Below are 25,714 nucleotides of genomic sequence, written 5' to 3' on the forward strand. Positions count from 1 at the left end.
ATTCTGAGTGAACAACTTAATTCCCTACATACGTTCACTTGTTTATACCCACAATGCAGTCTGATTTCGAGTGGACATCCCCATGTACACTCGCCAATGCACTATTTTCATACTCCAGCGCGAGACATCTGTATAATAAATACATAAATAAATACATATGTATCACGATATTTCGAATCGATGGGAGTGTCGCAACTCTCTTTTTCAACGGCGCTGACGAAACACCCTTCGTTGACTCTGCTAAAGCTAGCGGCGTCGTATTGCGTGCGTTTAAAGTCATTTACCATCAACTAGGAAACGGTACTACTTCCGGTAAGTAAAAGATCGTGTTCCATTTGAGACGATACTACCTTTCTAAAATATATATACTGGACGGTAGAGTGCACAGTGTATAGTACATCATTTGGGAGATAGCTTCAGTGTTATTTAATCCTCGTCAGTTGATGTTTCTACTGAATATTTGTTGGTCACTGTTCTTTCTATAAACTATAGACTATAAGTAAACTATATCTTTTGTGACGCTGTATTCAAGGATCATGTCCAAAGCCGATGTTCCGCTTCGGATCCTGTGTGTTCACGGCTATCGGCAAAGCAGCACCTCTTTCCGAGAGAAGACTGGAGCTTTGCGAAAACTTTTTAAAAAACAGGTTGAATTCGTGTACATTGATGCGCCACATAAAGTCCCCACTAGTAACGGTAAGTGTGTATACATACATATACTGTGGGGGAAATAAGGATTGAACGCTTCAACATTTTTTCCAGTAAATATATTTCCAGTGAGGCTATTCACATGAAATTTTCATCGGACTTCGGTATTGTCGTGGATAAATCAACCTTTTTAGCCTAAGCCAAAAACATCATAGACCGAGAGTTTAGTAGATATCAAAAAGTAAGTAAACTTTATTGAAAACCAATAAAGTGTGACAGTCTGCAGAAAGTCCGAATTATGCAAGCACACACCATTTTATATACCTTCCTCCACAGCGTATTCATTGTAGGTGGGGTTTTGCCTTTCCCCATTAAAACAGAACAATGTTTTTGCCACAATTAAATATTCATGTCTATGTGTTATCTTAAATTTGTGGAGCCTGCGCAATTACGATTTCATGAGGTCATGGTTTCTTCTTTTTTTAAAAACAACAACAAAAAAACAAGGTTTCACACAGGCTTGTTGTGTCCTGACCTTTATCCACACTCGTCTTTTTTTTCACAAGCCTTACCCTAGCTCATTAATTGGTATCAGCCTCAAAGTTATATCTGCTTCTGTGGAGGGGGATACTGGCTGGTACAGAAAGAACAATTATTGTACAGTAAAACACAGTTCGTCCAACTCAATACACACTCAGAATATAACTTGATCAAACATTGTTCTATGGATTTAGATTATGCTTCTAACTATTGATTATACATATAGATTGTTTTATTTTTAACTAATACTGATTATTTGATTATGCTTAAGTAATAATTCTAAATGTTGGTTACATATTGAGTGCACTTCATTAACATATCCAAAACTTAGTTACACATATTGAATGCACTTCATTAACATATCCAAATGTTAGTTACACACGTTGATTACGCTTCATAAATATTTTCTATAGTATTAACTCAAGAAGTCCAAACGTTAAAGTCCATAAATGAAGTTATGTGTAATCAAGCAGAATGATACAGGAAAACAGTATTGAACACACTAACTAAATTTATTTAATACTTAGTGGAGAAGCCTTTGTTTGTAATGTTTCCTGAATGAAGAAATTAATCAGCCACAGTATTCAGGTGTGAGTTTGGCCTATTCTTCTAAACATATTGTCTTTAAACCTTGTTCAGTTGGAATCAAGTCAGGTGATTGACCGGCCCATTCTAATACCTTGATTTTTTTTTTTCTCTGAAACCAATCGAGAGTTTCCTTTGTTGTATACTTTGGATCATTGTCCTGCGGGAAGGTCCACCCATGTATCATCATCATCCTGGTGGATGGCAGCAGATTCTTCTCAAGAATCTCCCGGTAAATGGCTCCATTCATCGTTCCTTCAATTATATGAAGTCTGCCAGTACCATGTGATGAAAACAGCCCCACACCATGATGCTTCCACCTCCAAACTTCACTGTTGGTATAGTGTTTTAAGGGTGATGTGCAGTGCCATTTGTTCTCCAAATATGGTGTGTAGTATGACATCCAAAAAGTTCTCGTCTGACCAGACTACACTCTCCCAGTATTTCATAGGCTTGTCTAAATGAGTTGTAGCAAAATTTAAACGAGGTTCGACATGCCTTCTCTTTAGTAATGGAGTCTTGTGGGGTGAGCGTGAGCAGTAGAGTGCATTGCCTATTGTTTTCTCAGTGATGATGGCACCTGCTGCTTCCAAGTGTTTCTGGAGCTCTTTCCGAGTGGTCCTTGGCTCTTGGGCTACTCTTCTGACTATTCTTCTGAATTTCTGGTCAGGAATCTTGCAAGGAGCTCCTGTGTGTGGACGGTTGATGACGAAGTGATGTTGCTTCCACTTGTGGATAATGACCCCAGTGGTGCTTATTGGAGGATTCAGAAGTTTTGAAATACGTCTGTATCCGATTCCATCAAAACAATAAGGTTGTGAAGGTCTTGGGAGAGCTCTTTGCTTTTACCCATCATGAGCTGTTTCATCTGTGACACCTTGGTAACAAAAATCCTTTTTATAGACCATCAATTTACTAACCCAGCTGATATTAATTTGCACAGGAGGTATAATTACTTATGGATTTCAATTGGTTCCTCGCCTTACCTTACCTTGGAGAACTGCTTTTCTTAGCATGTTCAATACTTTTTTTTTCCTGTGTCATTCCACTTTATTACACACAACTTTATTTATGGACTTTAATTCTGTGAATTCTTTGTATTTCCAGATTTCCTGAGTTAATGCTGATGTCTGGTGAAAATTTCATGTGAATAGCCTCATTGGAAATATATTTACTGAAAAAATGTTGATGCGTTCAATACTTGTACACATACACAGTGGGGGAAGTGTGTGTGTGTGTGTGTGTGTGTGTGTGTGTGAGTGTGTGTCCCAATAGAGATCACACATTTTTCATTCTGATGTTTTATGTGAATATTAACAGAAGCTCTTCACATGTATCTGCATGACTTTTGCATTGCACTGCTGCCACATGATTGGCTGATTAGATAACTGCATAAGTGTACAGGTGTGTGTAACATTATATATGCAGTCCCCTCTGAAACTATTCGAACAGCAAGGCGAGTACATTTGTTTTTGCTATAGACTGAAAACATTTGGGTTTGAGATCAAAAGATGAATATGAAAAGTTTAGAATTTCAGCTTTTATGTCCTTGTATTTATATGCAGATGTGTTCAAAAACATAGAACATACCACATTTTCTATCAGACCACCCAATTTGTAGGTGAGCAAAAATATTGGAACATGTGACTGACATGTGTTTCTTGTTACCCAGGCATGTCCTGTTAGATTGAAACAATTTAAACTATAAATAGCTCTAGTTTCCCAAACTCTTGGTTTTAGCCTTCAGTTTCACCAGTGAAGACTGCATTTGTTGTTAAAAAATGATAAACCAAATGAAGATCAGAGAGCTGTCTATGGGAGAAAAGCAAGCCATTTTGAAGCTGACAAAAGAGGTCAAATTAATCAGAGGCATTGAACAAACATTGGGCATGGCCAGTACAATTTGGAATGTCCTGAAAAAGAAAGTGGAGTACTGACCAACAGACACCAAATGCGTCAGCCAAAAAAACCCAACATTTTTATCTGACCTTAGTTCCTATGCATGACCAAGCCCCAAACTTTGCACATCACCTCAGAATCTTGTCACATATAGGCCTTTCAAGTTTCATCTGAATGCACACAAAGCATTCATGAGTTACAGTTTTTTGAGTGTAATACACTCTGCCTTCTTAGAACTGATTGATATGTGGTGGCCATATTGTTTACAAATGTCAGCATGCTTTTTTGATAATTATTGAGAATAATTAATATTACTCCCGAAATAGTTTAACACCAGATTTGTGATCAGTTAAAAACCATAGGACTCGTTTGCAAAAGTTGTTTTACATATTGTGCAAATTAGCAAAAAAAAAATTAAAATTCACTGCAGAAATTAGTGCATGGGTTCTAGCTGGATACATCAGAAGCCATGGAATAAGACGAAAAAAAGAAATGGTTCCCGAGATATAGGACAAAGGTTAATGCCTGCACTATAGTGCCACCATCAGGCCCATGCTGGCCCTTTTACTTCACTGAGTAGCAGTGGGAATTCTGCAGCATATACCAAAGTTTGGTGTTTCTATGACTTGCTGTTTGGGCTGCTCATCATGTTTTAGTGAAGAATGTATATAATAATAACATCTATTAATATGAAAATCCTAACAGTTCCAATAGGGTTACAAACAGACCCTTAATAATGATGATGATGATGATGATAATAATTCAGACGCACTACAATTGTTGCATAAGTAATCACAGGAAAGCAGAGCCATGACTAGTCAAAGGGATTGATAAGAATGATTTGTAGTTTCATGCATTTGCCAGTCCGTTATGGGAGAATGGTTTTGAATATCAGAGTTCCTTTGATAATTTTAATTTAGCCAGGTCTGAAGATGATGTGAGGCAAATTTGGACACAGGTTGGAAGAGGAGTAGCAAAAATGAATTTTTATTTTATGTTGTTGACAAGTAGGTGGTGCTGTTAAGAAATTTGTTGTCTCCCAAGTTTTGTGTCAGTGTGCAAAGTCATTGCTAAAGATAAAACCTCACTTTCTGTTTGATGGCTTTGCTGTCAGATCTGTTGGCCCAATATGGGCAAACCATTCAGAGTATGCAAAATTCTTTTGATAACTTTTGGGAAGCTTGAAGATGATTTTAAATTTTGGACAAATGGTTCAAAAGTTATGACCATAAAGGTACTTCCAAATTAGGCCCAATTTTGACCCCGTAGTGGCGCTAGAGCATTGTCAGCACTTGACCCAAATTTGTTTAGAATGTTCCTTAGACCCTCCCCACTCGGTGTGCAAAATTTCACAACTTTGTGCCAGACGGAAGAAGAAAAAAGTCATGGAATTTTAAAATAGCAATTTCCAGGCCTGGAGAAGTTTTGGAAAAATAAATAAACCCAGAAAGTTTTGGAAAAGTCATGGAAATTTGCTTCACAAATACATGTATAATAGAATATATGTTTAATTATTGATATTAGTTAAACAATACTTAATATTCGGGCGATCAGGCACGTTGCATTCTCTGTGTGGGGTAACATCTGGCACAGTTGCAGCTTGTACCATCAGGACCAGTCAGGACCATAACCACCATAGACATTTAGGGGGACATATCGTCTCTCTTTGACAGCTGTTTTATGATCTAAACATTAAACAACTAACAGTAATATCCAGGGATGCAAACATTTAATGTAATGTGTAATTGTCAATGTGATGAGACTAGAGCTGCAGCAACTAATAGATTAAATCGATAATAATCAATTATGAAAATTGTTGTGAACGAATTACATTATCGATTAGTTGGTCTGCGCATGGTACGTTTACTCATTACGTTACTTCTGTTCCGAAAACACACTTCGGAGAGTAAATATTAAAGTTGTGTCCCAAATGATGTACTATACACTTACAGTATGTACGGTGTACCCTACCATCTAGTGCAGCGTTTGCACGGATCCCTAGTGGTCAGTGGTGTAATTGCAGGAGGTCCATAGGAAAGGTTTTATAAAATGATTAAATAATATATATTTTTTTGTTAAATGCATCAAAATATATTCAAATGAGATGTTTTGAAGTTAATCAATTTGGTTATTTGCATCCATAAAAAGTAATGCATAAATACTCATATATATATGTGTGTGTGTGTGTGTGTGTGTACCCAATACACACACACACACACCCACCAGAATATATATTATTCATTTAGGACTGTAGTTTAATTCAGTGCTTTTTGTGCATCCATAAAAAATATGCTTAAATACTTTATATATATATATATATATATATATATATATATATATATATATATATATATATATATATATATATGGATGCATTACTTTTTATGGATGCACAAAAAGTACCGAATTAAACTCTCTTTCACTGTACCTTATGGTTTCTGTTACTCACTGCCTTTAGACATATTATTTCACTTGTGTTTACTTTTGATCATCGTGTTTTAACTAGACATTACAGATCTTACTCGCGCTCCCAATCTGTATCAGTGTGTCTTTATCGCGTGAGGAGCAAAAGGCAGCCTCGTTACTAACACATCACTTCTGTTATGATAAGCAACAGAAGTTACACTGATACAGCATATAATGACAATAAACTTAAATTAAAATAAACCTTTTAAGCAACTCGTGACATCATCACTGTCATGCTTTCGTGCTACACAAACTTCGCTTTGTAAAGTTTGCTCTTCTCTGTGGTGTTTAATATAAAATGCCCTCCTGACTTGGAGGTTGCACACTTTTTTGCTCAGTCATGTGACAATTTCGCCTCCGTCTGATGGAGACTGAGGTCATGTTGGGAATAAAAGGTATCACTGACGTAAACTGAAGAAAGTCATTGTTGGTGACTCTGGGTATTAGGCTAAAGCTAGTGGCATCGCATTACGTGCATATGACGTCATGCGCCACTGACTAGGAAGCGGCTTATACCTCCGGTTAGTAAAAAAAAACGCTGGTGTTCCATTTTAGATGATATTACCTTTCTGAAATCCACACACTAGACCGTAGAGTACAAAGTGCATAGTGTAAGTGTATAGTACGTCATTTGGGACACAACTTTAGTATTTAATCTCCGAAGCGTGTTTTCGGAACAGAAGTAACATACTGATTAAACATGTGCCACGTGCAGACCAACTGATCGATAATGAGATTCGTTGACAACGATTTTTATAATCAATTACTATCGTTTTTATCAATTAGTTGTTGCAGCTCTTATGTATGTATATGGATCATGAGCTTTAAAGTTGCACCATAAAAACTCTACTCCACATGGCCATACTAGATTTTTTTTTTTTGGTTCTATAAAAGCAGTTCATACTATAGCTGTGTAAACATTCCTCATTACATACTAGGGATGTCATGAGAACCGATACTTCGGTACCAAGTCAGTACCAACGTTCTTAAAATGTGACGATACTTGTTTTTCAGCATTTCCGTTGGTACCGATTGTACCGAACGTACCGGGGTTGCGATTCTTCCGGACCTGATGGGGGCAGCAAATACGCGCAAGTGTTTTAGTCGGTCCACAAGTGGTGAAGGAGAAAAGAAACGCCTACAAGCACACGGGAAAAACTACAGAAGATTAGCTTAGCTTAACAAGTTTAGCTCTGCCCCGACTCGTTGAGAGGAAAAGAGAGGAAAGCTAGTATCGGTTTCTGGTGTGCAACCGATGCTATCGTTCATTTCAAACAAAGTGAGGAAACACCTGGACTTTGGCGAAGCACCTGAAAGACGGTCCTATATTATTTTTGTTTGAGGCAGCTGGCATTGTGGCTGTAAAACCAGTTAACGTTATGCTCCATGTAATGTTAGCGATAGCCAGTTATTTTTAATGATGCTAACACATTGCAGTGTTATAAACTACCTCCGAATGGGCCATCATGCATCGCCATTCAGCCCGTGTCCTGTCAGCAAAATGTAATGCTAATGTCACTAAATGTAATGCTAAGGTTAACCTAATGTCACTAATAATTATTCACATGTTCATGCTTTCAATAAATCATGCTTGGGCAGAGTAGAAGGCAACAGGACCTAGTGCGAGTACGCCCTTATACATATATTTTTTGCACATAGTTATTCATAAACCATATCATTTGATATTAGTAACATTAGAACATGAGTGAAGGACTCATGTATGTTTTACTAATGGATGTGTGCATTTTGTCATATTTTCTTTAATCAGAGCACCTCATGCCTCAATTTCAGGCAAATACAACATATTAGGAACACTATACTAATACTGGGTATGGCCTATCTTTGCTCTCAGAACAGCCTCAATTCTTAATGGCATGGATTCCACAAGATGTTGGAAATATTCCTTTGAGATTCTGGTTCATGTTGACATGATTGCATCATGCATTTCCTGCAGATTTTTCATGTGCACTTTCATGCTGCGAATTACCCATTCTACCTTATCCCAAAGGTGTTCTATTGGGATTCAGATGCAGTGAATGCAAAGGCTACTGAAGAGCACTGAAATCATTGTCATGTTTATGAAACCAGTTTGAGACAACTTTGCTACTTCCAGCATGATCAAGCTTCATGCCAACAATTAGTAGATGGGTAAATTGTGGCCTTGAAGGGATGCACATGGTCAGCAACAATAATCAAATAGGTTGTGGCATTCAAGTGATGATTGATTGGTATTAACAGTCCTAATGTGTGCTAAGAAGACATTCCCCATACCATCATGCTGGTTTCGGGAGAATTGGCTCCCATTTCCGGGGAGCAGGGACGGGGATTGGGCGGGGAAGAGAGGGAGAGGCATAAGAGTGTGAGAGAGAGAGAGGAAGAAGGGAGAGCCTTGCCTGCCCCCGGATACCCTTCCAAGTGTTCCTCTGCCAACTCATCGAGCAACGCCAGATGGTGGCACTGGACCCACTCTGCCATTCTTTTTGGAGGTTGGACAATGAACTGCTCCCGGCACCACAAGGTCGATCACGTCCTCGGCGCTACGTCCTTCAACCAGCAGCCACCACCGACAGGTGTCCCACAGTTTCTGGGCGAATGTAAATGGGCAGCCGAGCTTGCGGAAAGTTAGCGACCGGAAGTGCTGATGGTGCTGTTCTAGGGTGTGGCTAAAATCGCATGTTTCAGGTTTGGGCGTTCCAGCATGTTGGCGACCAGTGCTGGGGCACTTCTCGGAAGTGCCACCACGGAGTGCTCATATAACTTCAGAAACTCTTCCGGGTCATCCTGTGGTCCCATCTTGATGATGTTGGCTGGAATACTGTCTTGCTGGAACAGGCCCTGGAGCACCTGCTGATCTGCTGCCTGGTCGTCGAGCAGGTCTTTGATGCCCTGCTCATAATCTCGGTACAGCTGGAGGAGAGCCTGATGCTGGGTCTGGTGAAGGCTGGTGAGGGACGTGATGATGTCGGCCAGCAGTGAGGAAGTGAGGATTCCATGACCGTGTTTTCCTCAGATCCCGGGTTCCCCAAACTGCCATTCACAAACCGGTGCTCATACAAGCCCCCGCTTCTAAAGAATGGTTTGTGGAAAAGCTATGCAAAGGATGTTCCGTGGCTGTATCAGGAGGCCAGGAAAGTGATGGCAACCAGTGCACCAATTGAGAAGGTGTTTAGTCATGCCTACCCCACGTTCCCCCAAAAAAAATAAATGCCAAACTTATTATACCCCCATCAGGCCAAACTTGGTGCAAAGACGCACTCAAATTGAACTTCTTGAAATGTAATAGAACTGCTGTGTAAAGACTGACACATCCAGTACTGGACCTTTTTATGGCCAAAATATAATACAACATGTAATATGATATCTTACTCATGATTGGTGGTGTGGAATCTGAAGTTGTTAAAGTTTCCCAAGGAAATTATATGAGAGTAACCAATAATCCATCAACACAAATTAATAAACCTTTTCTCCTCTTCATAAAGAACAATAGTTTTGTTTATATACTTTTTTCTAGTTTTAAAAATGGATTTCCCTTTACCAGAACAAAATTATAATACTTCCAGTAATAAATATATGTACATATTTTATATATATATATATATATATATATATATATATATATAGAGTGTGTGTGTGTATGTGTGTGTATGTATGTGTGTATATATATATATATATATATATATATATATATATATATATATATATATATATATATATATATATACACATACACACATATATACACATATTTTATATATATATATAATGTGTATATATGTGTGTGTGTGTGTGTATATATATATATATATATATATATATATATATATATATATATATATATATATATATATATATAATATGTAATTATAATATGTAATGTGTGTGTGCATAAATATGACCTAAAACATCAGATTTTCAGTCCTAAAAGTAGACAAAGAGAACCCAATTAAACAAATGAAACAAAATTATTATACTTGGTCATTTATTTATTAAGGACAATGATCCGATAATGCATATCTGTGAGTCTCAAAAGTATGTGAACCTCTAGGATCAGCAGTTAATTTGAAGGTGAAATTAGTCAGATGTTTTCAATCAATGGGATGACAATCAGTTGTGAGCAGGCACCCTGTTTTATTTAAAGAACAGGGAGCTATCTGATCTTCACAACACCTGCTTGTGGACGTGTATTATGGCATGAACAAATGAGATTTCTGAGGACCTCAGAAAAAGAGTTGTTGATGCTCATCAGACTGGAAAAGGTTACAAATCCATCTCTAAAGAGTATGGTCTCCACCAATCAGAGCAGCCCCATGATATTGCCACTATGTGCTTCACAGTGGGATGAGGCTCTCATGTTGGAATGCAGTTTTTACCAAAAATAACACTACATTTAAACCAAAACGTTCTATTTTGGATTCATCTGTCCACAGAACATTCTTCCAGTAGGTTTCTGGCTTATCCATGTGGTCTAGAGCAGTGGTTTTCAAAGTGGGGGCCGCCCGGGGGGCCTCGACAATTTGGTGTGAAAAATAAATTCTCACTCTCAGACAACCACATACACAATCAATTCCTAATGTAATGTAAAGATGTAAGATGTAATTATTAATAAAAAAAAAAGGGGGGGGGGTATCCAGGAGTCTGTATTTTTAATGTGTTTTAAAGACATTTTACAAAAGGGGGGCCTCGGTCAAATGTTAATGCCATTTGGGGGGCCTTGCCCTGGAAAAGTTTGGGAACCCCTGGTCTAAAGCAAACATCAGATGGGCAGCAGTGTTCTTTTTGGAGAGTATTGGCTTCCTCCTTGCTGTTCTGCCATTTTTGTTCAATGTGATGGTGGGCTCATAACATTGACATTACTCAGTGCTAGAGTGGCTGTAAGTCCTTAGGTTCTTTGTGACTTTGTGTAATATTATTCACTGCAGCCTTGGAGTGATTTTTGCTGTGCGATCACCTTAGGAGAGTAGCAGTGGCACCAAATTTCCTCCATTTGTACATCATCTGCCTCACAGTGGATTGGTGGTGGTCAAACTCATGATAACTGGTGAGCATCAATAACTCTTTTTCTGAGGTCCCAAGGAATCTCCTTTAATTGAGGCATGGTGCCCTTCCATAAACCTGTGTAGTGAAGACCCAAGTTTATGTTCTTGGAACGTGGGAAGACCTGCTAAACTCACGCCTGATTGCCATGCCCTTGTTTGACACACCTGACTTTAGTTGCCCCTTTAAATGAACTCATACTCCTAGAGGTTCATACATTTTTTCCAAAACATATATTATGCATTACATTTAAAATATGTAATTTGATTAATTACTAATATCAATAAAACTACATTACATGGGTTACAAATTTATTGTTAAGAAAATATTAAGTAAAATGCATTTTTAAAATAAATAACATTTTGCCCCGAAGATTTCTTCTTTAGCCCCGACTAATTCTCCATTTGGAGCAGTTTGTCAATACGCAACTGAACATCAGTAAAAAAATTTAATTTTTTAAGATTTTTTATTAAAATCTTCAGTGAACAGAGGTTAGACCAATCAGACAGGGTTTACAGGAAGATACATGTCTTATTGGCTGACAGCTCTCAATTCTGCCAGACGCTAGCTCACACAGTCAGTGTGAGGAAAAATGGATATATGACTCTTTTTTGGGGGGGTTTATTTTTTTAGTAAAGGGGTTGAAACTGAAACACTGTTTTCCTGCTCAGCACCAGAGAATGTTAGTGTGTAAATGCCTTGTTCTAGTTTCGGTTTACGTGGAACGAAATAAGGAAAGGAAAGAGAAGGATATAAGGAAAGATAATGTACTTTGCATGGCACTGTAGTAGCTAAACCCATAGCTTACTTGTTCCTCCCCTTGGCTAGAGACACCAAACAAGCCTAGTTACAAAAGTTTTACATTTTATCAGTCTGGTAGGCTTACAAACAGTGACAACACCGGAGGCATGTTTTTTTTTCCAGTTTCATTTTTATTGAACATTTCTGCTGAACTAAACATTTCTGCTGAACATTTTTGCTGGACATTTCTGCTGAACTAAACATTTCTGCTGAACACGTCTACCAAACATGTCTGCTGAACATCACCTTTTTCCTTCTCTCCTCCCCTCCCTTTCCCAAATATTCCATTGAGAAGGGAAAAAAAAACAAATTGAGCAACACACAGCAGTAAACATTCACAGGTTTTTTTTTCTTTTTATACTAACAAGGGAAAACAAAATTAAAAGTAAACCCGCCCCCCCGGCTCATCATGGCTACCCAATAACTATCGCTGGTTATATAGATATTGTAAGACCCAACAACAGGCACAAAAATTTAAGTGGGAAGTGTCTGTAACTCCATAAAGTATACGATAAAGGGATGCCATTTATAAAAAAAACTTGTCCGTACAACCCTTCATTGTATACCTTATTTTCTTGAGTTTTAGAAAAAACCTCACGTCCTTTAGCCACTGGGAGATAGATGGGTATTTGGCAGACTTCCAATGCAACAATAGGGAACGTCTTGGCATGTTTTATTATAAATCCAACTTTTTCTGATCATGTCATACATTGACATGCGCTAAAATTACTGAAAGAATTGCATTTATTTTTGTAGATTTGATAGGTTTTTGAAAGTAATGTGAAAGTAAAGTAATTAGTAATCTGATTACTTTTTACGTGCAGTAATCAGTAATGTAATCAAATTACAATTTTAAAGTAGTAATTAGTAATCTATAGTGGATTACTTTTTTTGAGTAACTTACCAAACACTGTTTGTAATATGCATTCACGTGGTTTGGATTAGAAAATGATTGCACTGGAAATCATATTAGACACACTGTCTTGTATCGTCTTCCCTCTAGACAAGCTGTCCATACAGTATTTAGATCAACATTTCAATATGTATCATGCTCAATAATTATTACCCTTGCATTAGTCAATTTTACTGTAAATGTCTACTTTTTGTGCTTGATTATTATTGTAATTTGAGAATTTTGAAAGTCATGTATTGTATACTTGTTCTGTCCAGACTCCGAGGTGCAAGAGAAGCCTGCCAGTGTGGATGATAATCAGAGGGCCTGGTGGTTCTCTGATGTCCAGGCTCGCAGCTTTGATTCCAGGCAGGAGTGTGAGAGCAGCCTTGGTTTGGAGCAGAGTCTGGAGGCTGTGCGGATAGCAGTGATGGATTTGGGCCCCTTTGATGGAATCCTGGGCTTTAGTCAAGGTGCTGCCTTGGTAGCCATGCTGTGTTCCTTGCAGGAGCAGAAAATAGACCCTACATTTAACTTCCGCTTTGCCATTCTGATTGCCGGTTTCCGCAGTGCTTGTGCCCAGCATGAGTACTTCTACAAGGGTGTGAGTATCATGCTGCCCTCACTACACGTGTTTGGGCAGGATGATAAGGTAATTTCAGAGCAGATGAGTCAAGACCTGCTGCCCCTTTTCCTAGGAGCTCACATCCTCACTCACCAAGGTGGACATTTTGTTCCTGCTTCCTCTACACACAAACACATCTACCAGGAGTTCCTGAAGAGGTTTCAGTAGAATGAGGAGAAGCATGCAAAAAAAAAATACACCCACAACCTTTTAGTGTAATTTAATATGGGGAAACCATGTACACTATATGGTCAGAGTTTTGTGGAGACCTGACCATCACTCTGTATGTGCTTTTTAAACATCCCATTCCAAATGTAGAGTCCCCTTTGATGTTATAATAACCTCCACTCTTCTGGGAAGGCATGCCACTAGATTTTGGAATGTTGCTGTGGGGATTTGCTTATTCAGCCACAAGAATATTAGTGTGGTCAGGCACTGATCTTGGATAAGGAGGCCTGGGGCACAGTCGGCATTCCAGTTCATCCAGTGGTTCCAACTTTGTGACAACAGTTTGGGGAAGGCCCACATATGGGTTTGATGTTCAGGTGTCCACAAACTTTTGACCATATAGTGTATATGACATACTGTATAATTCATCCATGTTTGTTTGTTTTTTTTTTTTTTTTAATTACATAAAACTGTTTAAAACACACACGGTGGCTTAGTGGTGAGCACGTTTGCCTTACACTTCCAGGGTTGGGGGTTCAATTCCCGCTACAGCACTGTGCGTGCAGAGTTTGTATGTTCTCACTGTGCTACGGGGGTTTCCTCCGGGTACTCCTGTTTAGTTCCCCAGTCCAAAGACATGCATGGTAGGCTGATTGGCATGTCCAAAGTGTCTGTAGTATATGAATGGTTGTGTGAGTGTGTATGTGATTATGCCCTGCGATGGATTGGCACCCTGTCCAGGGTGTACCCTCCCTTGTGCCCAATGCTCCCTGGGACAGGTTCCCTGTGACCCAGGAGGATAAGCAGTATAGAAAATGGGTGGATGGATCGATGTTTAAAACAGGTTGTACATATCTAGATGTTCTCAGAACATACTTAAAATAAAAAGTTATTTAAACTTATTTGCTTTTCACATATCCACTCCATTACCGTATCCTTCCCTCATAGCCCACAATGAAAACACGCAGATACCAGATACATTCACCAGTAAATGTTTATTGTACTTAGCTGCACGTCGTGTTGTCTTATTACGTCTTAGTCCAGGTTACCGGAAGCAAATGACAAACCCCGGAAGCGATCCAGAAAGCCGGGGGGCGGGGAATACAAAGCACAAGTTAATTCCTGTATAAAAGTGAATATTATATATATTATGTTATATAATGAATATTGATGATTGGGTATATATGTTATAATACTGAAGATTATATGTTGTATGTATTGTCGTTTATGAAAAGTTACTGTTTTAATGCTTACCTCAGGAAGAACATGGAGGAGTCCATATGGGTGGAGCTTTCGATTAAAAGCCAGGCCTGTTTGTTTGTTTAGAGTGGGTTATAATTTCGAGTTTGTGGTTGCAGTGCGAGTATTTTGTAGGTATTTACTGTTCTGTGGCAGGATTGACCAGCCAAGAGCTGTAATGTATATATTTTTGTATAGTTTTCCTCCATTTTCCACCGTTTTCCCCTATTTTGTCTTCTTTTTTGGGCCTTCACATGGATGTCTATATTTTTGTGCACGTTTGGTGGATTGTAAATAGACTGTAAGTTGGAGCACTGTCAATAAAACACCTTTGCACAAAAGTGCTATTGTAGCCTTGCCATCAATTTTCTTGTACAGGACCAATTTTTTCATCACGCTTCATCACAATACACAACACTCTCTAGAGTTTACGGAGTCAGAGGACTTATTCACTGTCAGAAACAATTATTTGTGTGTTTGCATGTGCATGTACTGGAACTTTGGGTTCTTTTGTAGCTTAAGTGAGGTTGTGCTCCAGCATCCCAGCCATGATCATGTCCAGATCTCATGGACTGTTTCTCTCTCTTCTTTTTTATGTAATGATTGATTTGTCACTGATCAATGAGGAGGAGGAAGGTGATTGAAATACAGAAGTATGTGAAGGGTTAGAGCATTATTTAAAAGGCTCTGGGACTCCACAAAGGACCACAGTGAGAGCCATTGTCTACAAATGGATAAACTTGGCACAGTAGTGAACCTTCCCAAACCTGGTCAACAATCCAAAATTCCTCCAAGAGCACAGCAACTACTCATCCAGCAAGTCCCAAAAGAGCCAAGAACAACATCAAAGGAACTACAAGCTGCTCTTGCATCAATAAAGGTCACCGTTCATGACTCCAGAAAGACACTGGGTAAAAATGGCATCCATGGATAAGTGGTGAGGCAAAAACCACTGCTAACCCAGAAGAACATTAAGGCTAGTCTGAATTTTGCCAAAACACACCTTGATGATCCTCAGACCTTTTGGGAGAATGTTCTGTGGATTGATGAGTCGAAAGTGGAACTGTTTGTAAGACGGGTCCCATTACTGGCATAAACCAAACACAGAATTCCACAAAAAGAATATCACACCTATGGTCAAGCATGTTGGTGGAAGTGTGATGGTGTGGGGATGCTTTGCTACTTCAGGGCCTGGGCAGCTTGCAATAATTGAGGGAAACATAAATGCTGCTCTCTACTGGAAAATCCTAAAAGAGAATGTCTGGTCTTCAGTCTGCAAGTTGAAACGCAAGTGCAACTGGATTATGCAGCAAGACAATGATCCAAAGCATATAAGTAAATCCTAGTCCTTCAAGTAAGTGAATGACTAATTTCCAGTTATCGCAAATGTTTGGTTGCAGTTATTGCTGGTAAAGGTGGAACAACCAGATTTTAAGTTTAAGGGGGTAATTGGTTTTTCACATGTGTGATTGCCATTGGATAACTTTTTTTTTTTGCTTCAATAAAAAATAAGTAAGTAACTGTATTGTGTGTTTACTCAGATTGCCTTTATTTTGTTATTTTGTTTGAAGATCTAAAACTTCAAAAGGAGTGATTTGTAAATGTACTTTGACTTGAACAAAAAACATATAAAGACAAGGTATTTGATGTTTTACCTAATCAACTGCAAAGTTTTTTTTTTTTTTGAAGATAAATGTTTATTTTGAAATTAATGCATGCAGCACAGTCCAAAAAAGTTGGTACCAGGGCAATTTAGGACTAATAGCGATGTGACAAGTTGAAATAAGAAGGTGGTGTGAAACAGGTGAGGCAATCGTCTAATCATAGTATATGATTAAAATGTACTCCATAAAATGCCTAGTCCTTCAAGAGCAAAGATGGGTCGAGGCTTGCCAATCTGTCAACATATGCGTCAGTGAATAATCCAACAATCCATAAAGACAAATTGGTAGGATTTGGGGCATTTCGCCTTCTACAGTGCACAATATAATTTAAAATATTCAAGGAGTCCGGGAAATCTTGGTGCATAAAGGGTGAGGCCGAAAACCACTTCTGAATGCACGTGATCCCTCAGACGTCACTGTCTTAAAAACTGTCATGAGTCTGTAATGGATATCCTGACATGGGCTCAGGAATCCTTTGTCGGGCAACACCATCCGCTGCCACATCCACAGTTGCAAGTTAAGGCTTTATGCAAAGCAGAAGCTAAACATCAACACTGTCCACCATTAATGCAGAAAGATATGTACACATTTTGGAGCAACATATACTGCCATCCAGACGTTGTCTTTTCAGGCAGGACAACGCCAAACCACATTCTGCCCGGATTACAAGCACATGGTTGCATAAGCAGAATGCGGGTGCTAGCATGGCCTGCCTGCAGTCCTGACCTGTCTCTGATTGAGAATGTGTGCCGCATTATGAAGCACAAAATGAAGCAAGGAAGGCCCTGTACAGTTGTGCAGCTGAAGAAATGCATGAATGAATGGGGGAAAATTCCGCTTGCTCAACTTAACCAGCTGGTGTCTTCAGTGTCAACGTTTAAGTTTTATGGAACAGTCGACTGTCCCAACTTTTTTGGAGTGTGTTGCAGTCATGAGATTTGAAATGACTGTATATTTTCAAAAATAAATTAAATTCACAAAGTAAAACATACGATAATGTGTTAATCATGTGTTTTCAGTATAGTACAGGGTGAATAGAATTTTCAAATTACTCTTTTTGTTTGTTTGTTTTCCATACTGTCCCAACTTTTTCAGAATTGGGGTGGTAGATGAGATGTACACAAAAACAGAAGAAATCAGGATGGAGGCGAATACTTTTTCACAGTACTGTACTTTTTATTTGGTCTCTATGGAAATCATCATTCTTCTTTATTGTTTAATGCTTAACTTTAGGACATTTGAAAAGTAACCATTTGTTTGTTATTAGACAGTGGTAGATCATTGGTTAAAGTTCTGTGCTCTGTTGTAAATGTTTTCTGGATGATAAAAATACTACAGCTTTACCAGAAGTAAAATGACTGAAGAATCAGGAGACCAGGAGCCAGGGCACAATCAAAGAGATGGTTTATTGTATGCACAAAGACAGTCTGGGCACTCTATAGTCTAATCAAGAGCTGGACATAGTCGACTTTATATACCAGTGTGTGCATGCCTGCAGACAGTATAGATAATCCCAAGGCTAGAATAAGAGTAAAACATAAAACATGAGCAAGGGCAATAGACGTTGTGACCCAGAAAAATGTTAATGTATACATCATGAAACCATGAGTAAGTAAAAATCACATTGAATTCATTTTAAATGATATAATAATGTATTTATCACATAATTATGGAAAACAGAAAAATAACCCATAATTCCTCACTTTGGATGACCCTAAAGTCATTCATAAAAGCAAGCTTAAACTTTCTGTACTATTCAAAAAATTCTATAAGAGCCATTCCACCGAATGGGTGCCATTTCCATCCCCAGGACATTTATGTATAAATATGCATGAAAATTAACTGAAAAATAGATATTTATTAATATATTATTAAGCAAGGTGTCCTGCACATTAATCTAATTGAAAATTTAAAATATATCATATAAAACATTAATAAACAACTACCTAGAACACTGAAAAAAATATCACTTGTTACCTGTGCCCACTCTTTAACGCTACACTTAACCTTAAGTATAAAGATTAAAATTCTTCAGAATTTTTATTTATTTATTTTTTTTTTTGCATTGTTGTGTGACTCCATTTCTTATCTATGGTTTAAATATTTTTTTCCATAAGAAATCCATAATATTTTAGTTAAAATACACATTTAAGTTGTGTCCCTCTGAAAAATTTGGATAATTTCACAAGTCATATGTTCACCAGGAAGTTGTATCATCTGGATCTACTGTAGGCCATGGGAAGACCAAAAGTAAGTTCTCTCGTTTTCTTTTCTGTATATTTCATAATATTGTATTATGATTGAGAAGGACAATCTCAACATACAGTCCTGTTACCTAAATTATTTCTTAGATGCTATATGCTAGATGCTAAATTTTTGGTAAATCACTGTGCTCAGTCTCCTCCTGCTACTAGCATGTATGCCATGTGACTATATTTCATATTTTTGCTAATTCTATGCTAAAAACTCCTGTTACTTTCAGCCCTGTTACTTTTATAAAGAGAAGCCTTCTTAGAAAATGTCAGGCAAGTTTGTTTTCATGGATTTAATGCAATTCTAGAACAAAAACATAATTGGATGTAGTTTTTCCAACTGAATGTTTAATGTTTTGTAGACAAGCAAGAAGATTTTCTAATTGATCTTATGTAATCAATGCACAGATCTGAGGACTTAAATAATATCCTCAACTTTTGTCTTTGTCTTTCTTACCTTTTGTAGAAGATGGAGAGAACCCATACTATGCAGTAGCTAGAAACACCCACCCATGGCATACTACAGGGGAAGGAGTGAGACACACCCACCCCCTTCTCTGTCTCCCCTCTTTATGGTTCTCCCTCCCTCTCTCTCCCTCTTTCCACCTCCTTTGCTGTGAAGAACTACAAACACATAGCACATCCCTTCAATATAGAAATCTCACACACACACATTCCCTTTACCCAATGTTCATGTTACTAAAATGTTTTTTTTTTCTTCCAAAAACATAAATAAAATTTAAACCACTATTTTTTTCAATTATGTTTGGTCCATCATGTATCCAATTGTTTATCCAAATGGCTTTGCTTTTTTAGAGGAAAAAAAATTCTGTACATGTGTAGTGATTTGTTTAGTCACAACTCAACTACTTCTTTAAAATAAATACTTTCTTGAGGGGAAAATAAAGTAATTAGTTGACATGCTTTTAAACATTATTTTTAAATGACATGAGTTCTGGTAACAGGACTGAGTAAAAGGCCAGGTGATTATCCATTTACATATCCACATATCCAATAATAAGGATAGGTCTTACACTTCTACCCATGAAGTAGAGTAATAATGTCACATTAAATGTAGGCTTTATACATACAGTAGGGGAAATAAGTATTGAATGCGTCAAGATTTTTTTGAGGCTATGCACATGAAAATTTCACCAGATTTTGGTATTAACTCAAGAAATCCACAGGTATAAAGAAATCCAACCATCAGAGTCCATAAATGAAGTTATGTGTAATAAAGCGGAAAGACACAGGAAAAAAGCATTGAACACACTAACTAAATTTATTTAATACTTAGTGGAGAAGCCATTGTTTGTAATTACAGCTTCAAGACACTTCCTGTATGAAGAAATTAATCGGCCATAGTATTCAGGTGTGATTTTGGCCCATTTTTCTAAACATGTTTTCTTTAAATCTTGTTCAATTGGATTCAAGTCAGGTGATTGACTGGGCCATTCTAACACCTTGATTTTTCTCTGAAACCAATTGAGAGTTTCCTTTGCTGTATACTTTGGACCGTTGTCCTGCTGGAAGGTCCACCCACGTCTCATCATCATCCTGGTGGATGGCAGCAGATTCTTCTCAAGAATCTCCCGGTAAATGGCTCCATTCATCGTTCCTTCAATTATATGAAGTCCGACAGTACCAAGTGATGAAAAACAGCCCCACACCATGATGCTTCCACCTCCAAACTTCACTGTTGGTATAGTGTTTTTAGGGTGATGTGCAGTGCCATTTCTTCTCCAAACATGGTGTGTAGTATGACAGCAAAAAGATCAAAAGTTAAATTTTGCTCTCGTATAACCAGAATACACTCTCCCAGTATTTCATATGCTTGTCCAAATGAGTTGTAGCAAACGATAAACGAGCTTCGATATGCCTTTTCTTTAGCAATGGAGTCTTGCGTGGTGAGCATGCATAGACGCCATGGCGGTGGAGTGCATTCCCTATTGTTTTCTCTGTGACGATGCTACCTGCCTCTAAGTGTTTCTAAAAGTTCTTTGCTTTTACCCATCATGAGATGTTTCCTGCGTGACACCTTGCTAACGAGAAGCCTTTTCATAGACCATCAATTTACCAACCCAGCTGATATTAATTTGCACAGATCGGAGGTATAATTACTTTCTAACTACTTACGGATTTCAGATGGTCCTTGCCTTACTTTGCCTTGGAGAACTGCTTTTCTTAGTCTGTTCAATAGGCTACTTTGTTCCTGTGTCATTCCTCTTTATTACACATAACTTTATTTATGGACTTTAATGTTGTGATTTCTTTATATTTGCGGATTTCTTGAGTTAATACTGATGTGACAGTGAAAATTTCATGTGAATTACCTCATTGGAAATATATTTACTGAAAAAATGTTGACGTGTTCAATACTTCTCAATTTCCCCCACTGTAACAGTAGCCAAAATAACTGTAATTTCTATGGCCTGAGCTTGTAAACAGGAGGATGACAAAGAATACTATGATACACAATAGAATTTCTCTGCCATACTGCCACCAGAAGACTAGCCAGGCACCCAACCTATCATTGTTAACTTATTTTAACATGGTCACTCAACTCCTCTAGATCTTTAAGGTACTGAGTCAAATTTATGGTAGGGTTGAACAAATCTGTACAGCATTCAGGGCCTACCACTGCACAAGTACCCTTGTTGTGCGAGGACATGTTCTAATGTGACCCGGTTTTGCTAAATTATCATCCAATGTGATTGTAATGTGGTAGATATAAGTCCTAAGGCTTATGCAGAACCATTAGACAATTTCTCAACTTTATGATATAACATACAAATTTGATCAAGGCCAATGACACCACAAGTAGGAAACCATGACACCACAAGTAGGAAAAAAGCACATAGAAATCTACTCCAAAAGGTTTAACTAGAGCTGAGATACTCAACACAAGGGCTTGGGTCACTTGATGAGGTCAGTGATATACTAAGAGGATGTCTCTGTTTGTTACAATGAGTATGGATTTGATAATCCACAGGACACATTATACCATTAGCGATGAAAGTAAAGGTGGCATCAGTCTCTGCATAAAATTAAATATCTACCATCTACCTCCTATGTGTTATATCATGATTGAGTCTTTCTATAGTGTCAAAAAAGGACTCAGATCCCGTATCGGTAGGCATAAAATCTAAAGTACTATTAGAGTAAAGTCTAGCATTATTAGGCTTTTTTTTATGATTCTTTATCTGCAACTGTATGAATTTCACCATTTATATACAAAAAAAAAACCACTCAGCTTTATTACAATTACTTTTCAAATGGTTTTTGTTAAGTTCAATGGTGAGACTACACTTTGAGAAGGGAGGTACAGTGGTGCTTGAAAGTTTTCTAAATTTTCTAAATATCATATATATGACCTAAATCATCATCAGATGTTCACTGAAAATCAAGTCCTTAAAGTAAACAAAGACAACCCAATTAAACAAATGAGACAAAAATATTATACTTGGTTATTCACTAATTGATGAAAACAATCCAATATTACATACAGTGGCAAGAAAAAGTATGTGAACCTTTTGGAATTTCATGGTTTTCTGAATAAATTGGTCATAAAATGTGATCTGAGCTTCATCTAAGTCAGGGGTATTGACAAATATAATGTGTCTAAAATAATAGCACAAAAAAAAATTCTGATCCCTCATGTCATGGTCATGGTCATGTCATGATCCCTCATTGAGAACAACCAAAAAAACTCATAGTGCTTGTAGAAAAAAGTATGTGAACCCTTGAGTTAATGACCTCAAAAAAGCTCATTGGAGTCTCGTTAAGAAAATGAGTTTGGAGGTGTGGACTTTGACTAATAAAAACCCCTCAAACTTTTGGAGTTTGCTCTGCAGAAGAAGCACATGCTTATGTGAGCCATGCCTCGCCAAAAAGAGCTTTCAGAGGATCTACGATCAAGAATTGTTGATTTACATAAAGCTGGCAAGGGTAACAAAGTGATTTCAAAGACTTTAGAAATTCACCAGTCTACAGTTAGGCAAACATTCTACAAATGGAGACACTTTGGGACTGTTGCTACTCTACCAAGAAGTGGGCGCTCAGTCAAAATGACACCAAGAGCACAACGAAGATTCATCAGTGAGGTAAGAAACAACCCTGAATGACAGCCAAAGATTTGAAGGCATCATTGGAACTGGCTAACATCTCTGTTCATGAGTCTACAATACGTAAAACATTTAACAAGCATGGTATCTACGGCAGGACACCACGAAGGAAGCCACTGCTTACTAAAAAGAACATTGCTGCATGCCTGAAGTTTGCAAAAGACCACATTGACACTCCACAGCGGTATTGGCAAAATATTTTGTGGACTGATGTAACTAAGATTCAACTATTTGGAAAAACCACACAGCACTACATCTGGCATAGAAAGGGCATGGCATATCATCATGAAAACATCAGCCCAACCATAAAGTATGGTGGAGGAAACATTATGATTTGGGCCTGCTCAGGGCCTGGCCAGCTTGCAATCATTGAGGGGAAGATGAATTCCCAAGAATATCAGACAATTCTTCAGGATAATGTAAGAATGTCTGTACATCAACTGAAACTGTGCAGAAGTTGGGTGATGCGACAGGACAACGACCCAAAACACCAGAGCAAGTCAACAACAAAATGGCTTCAGAAAAACAAAATCCACCTTTTGGAGTGGCCAAGTCAGAGCCCAGACCTCAACCCAATAGAGATGCTATGGAATGACGTGAAGAGAGCCATACACATGAGACGTCCAAAGAATATCACAGAGCTAAAGCAGTTCTGCCAGGAAGAATGGGCAAAAATTCCTCCTGAACGATGTGCAGGTCTGATCCACAGCTACAGGAATTGTGTGGTTGAGGTTATTGCTGCCAAGGTGGGGTCAACCAGTTATTAATTGTAAGGGCTCACTTACTTTTTCCACTGCCATTTTGAATGTTGAATGAGTGTGTTCAATAAAGACATGAGGGATCAGAATTTTTTTTGTGTTATTATTTTAGGCACATTATATTTGTCAATACCCTTGATTTAGATGAAGTTCAGATCACATTTTATGACAAATTTATTCAGAAAACCATGAAATTCCAAAAGGTTCACATACTTTTTCTTGCCACTGTATCTGTGAGTGGCAAAAAGATGTGAACCTCTAGGATTAGCAGTTAATCTGAAGGTGAAATTAGACTCAGGAGTTTTCAGTCAGTGGGATGACAATCAAGTGTGAGTGAGCGCCCTGTTTTATTTAAATAACTGGTATCTTGTTGTGAAGAGGCTGATCCTCACAATACGGTTGTGCAAGTGTATCATGGCATGAACAAAGGAGATTTGTGAGGCCCACAGAAAGAGTTTTTGATGCTCATCAGGCTGAAAAAGGTTACAAAACCTTAATCCAATAGAAATGTTGTGGAAGGACCCAAAGCAAGCAGTTCATGTAAGGAAACCCACCAACATCCCAGAGTTGTAGTTGTTTAGTACTGAGGAATGGGCTAAAATTTCTCCAAGCCAATGTTTAGTTGCAGTTATTGCTGCACAAATGGGTCACACCAGATACTGAAAGCAAAGGTTCACATACTTTTGCCTCTCACATGACTTCACTTGGTCCTCATGACCAAGTATAATATTTTTGTCTCATTTGTTTAATTTGGTTCTCCTTATCTACTTTTAGGTCTCGTGTGAAAATCTGAGACAATAATATTATACCTCAAATGAACTGCTGGCTTCAGGTCCTTCTACAACACTTTTTTTGGATTATAGTCAGGACTTTGACTTGGTCATTCCAAAACGTTAACTTTATTCTTCTTTAACCGTACTTTGGTAGAACGGCTTGTGCTAAGGGTCGTTGTCTTGGTGCATGACCCACTTTCTCTTGAGATTCAGATCACGGACAGAGGTCCTGACATTTTCCTTCAGAATTCGCTGGTATAATTCAGAATTTAAAAAGTTCTATTTTGGTCTCATCTATCCACAAAACATTTTTCATTAGTTTTCTGGCTTGTCCATGTGTTTTTTTTTGGTTTGTTTTTTTGTTTGTTTGTTTGTTTGTTTGTTTTAGCAAACTGCAGACAGACAGCAATGGTCTATTTGGAGAGCAGTGGTTTTCTCCTTGGAACCCTGCCATGCATTGTTGTTCAGTGTTCTCCTGATGGTGAATACATGAACATTAACATTAGCCAATGTAAAACAGGCCTTTATTTGCTTAGAAGTTACCCTGGGTTCTTTTTATCCTTGTGGACTGTTAAAGGTCTTGACTTGGAGTGATCTTTGTTGGTTGGTTTGCCTCAGGAGGGTAACAATGGCCTTTAAGTTCCTGTTTGTACACAATCTGTCTGACTGTAGATTGGTGGAGTTCAAACTCTTTAGAGATGGTTTTGTAAACATCACTAATTATTTTTCTGAGGTCCTCAAAAACCTCCTTTATTCATGCCATGATACATTTCCACAAACCAGATCAGACTTTGATAGATCTTTAAATTAAACAGGGTGTTTACTCACACCTGATTTTCATCTCATTAATTGAAAACACCTGACTCTAATTTCACCTTCAAATTAACTGCTAATACTAGAGGTTCACATACTTTTGCCACTCACAGATATGTAATATTGAATCATTTTCCTCAATAAACAAATGACCAATTATCAAATTTTTATTTCATTTGTTTAATTGTGTTCTCTTTGTCTACTTTTAGGACTTGTGTGAAAATCTGATTATGTTTTTGATCATATTTATGCAGATATATAGAAAATTCTAAAGGTTTCACAAACTTTCAGACACCACTGTAAACATTCATTCATGAATGTGCACACATGCTTGTGCTCATGCTGCTTTTCCTTTTATGTGGACAGTGTGTACTTATTGGAGATGGCTATCACATGTACCTCCCTCCCTTATTATTTTAGCACATTTCTTTTG

General features: G+C 37.9%; 2 protein-coding genes across 3 annotated transcripts in view; one reads left to right on the forward strand and one right to left on the reverse strand.

Moving 5' to 3' along the window:
* Positions 1–25,714, reverse strand: part of smyd4 (SET and MYND domain containing 4) — a 63,438-nt gene that overhangs the window by 32,489 nt on the left and 5,235 nt on the right. The gene's annotated exons all lie outside the window — the stretch shown is intronic.
* Positions 96–15,247, forward strand: ovca2 (OVCA2 serine hydrolase domain containing). Of its 2 annotated transcripts, none has more exons than XM_053645757.1 (3): positions 96–312; positions 533–696; positions 13,144–15,247. In XM_053645757.1, the coding sequence occupies exons 2-3, from the start codon at positions 537–539 to the stop codon at positions 13,656–13,658; spliced, it is 675 nt and encodes a 224-aa protein (XP_053501732.1). In that variant the 5' UTR covers positions 96–312; positions 533–536; the 3' UTR covers positions 13,659–15,247. The 2 variants fall into 2 exon arrangements, with proteins under 2 accessions (XP_053501732.1, XP_053501733.1); XM_053645758.1 differs by lacking the exon at positions 96–312 and adding an exon at positions 340–435.

The sequence above is a fragment of the Ictalurus furcatus genome, chromosome 16 (assembly GCF_023375685.1).
Source record: "Ictalurus furcatus strain D&B chromosome 16, Billie_1.0, whole genome shotgun sequence".
Lineage (NCBI taxonomy): Eukaryota > Metazoa > Chordata > Actinopteri > Siluriformes > Ictaluridae > Ictalurus > Ictalurus furcatus.

Coding starts and splice junctions, on each gene's coding strand:
- ovca2 (XM_053645757.1), top strand. CDS start 537: ATGTCCAAAGCCGATGTTCCGCTTCGGATCCTGTGTGTTCACGGCTAT. Junction 697..13,143: donor TAAAGTCCCCACTAGTAACG/GTAAGTGTGTAT, acceptor TGTTCTGTCCAG/ACTCCGAGGTGCAAGAGAAG.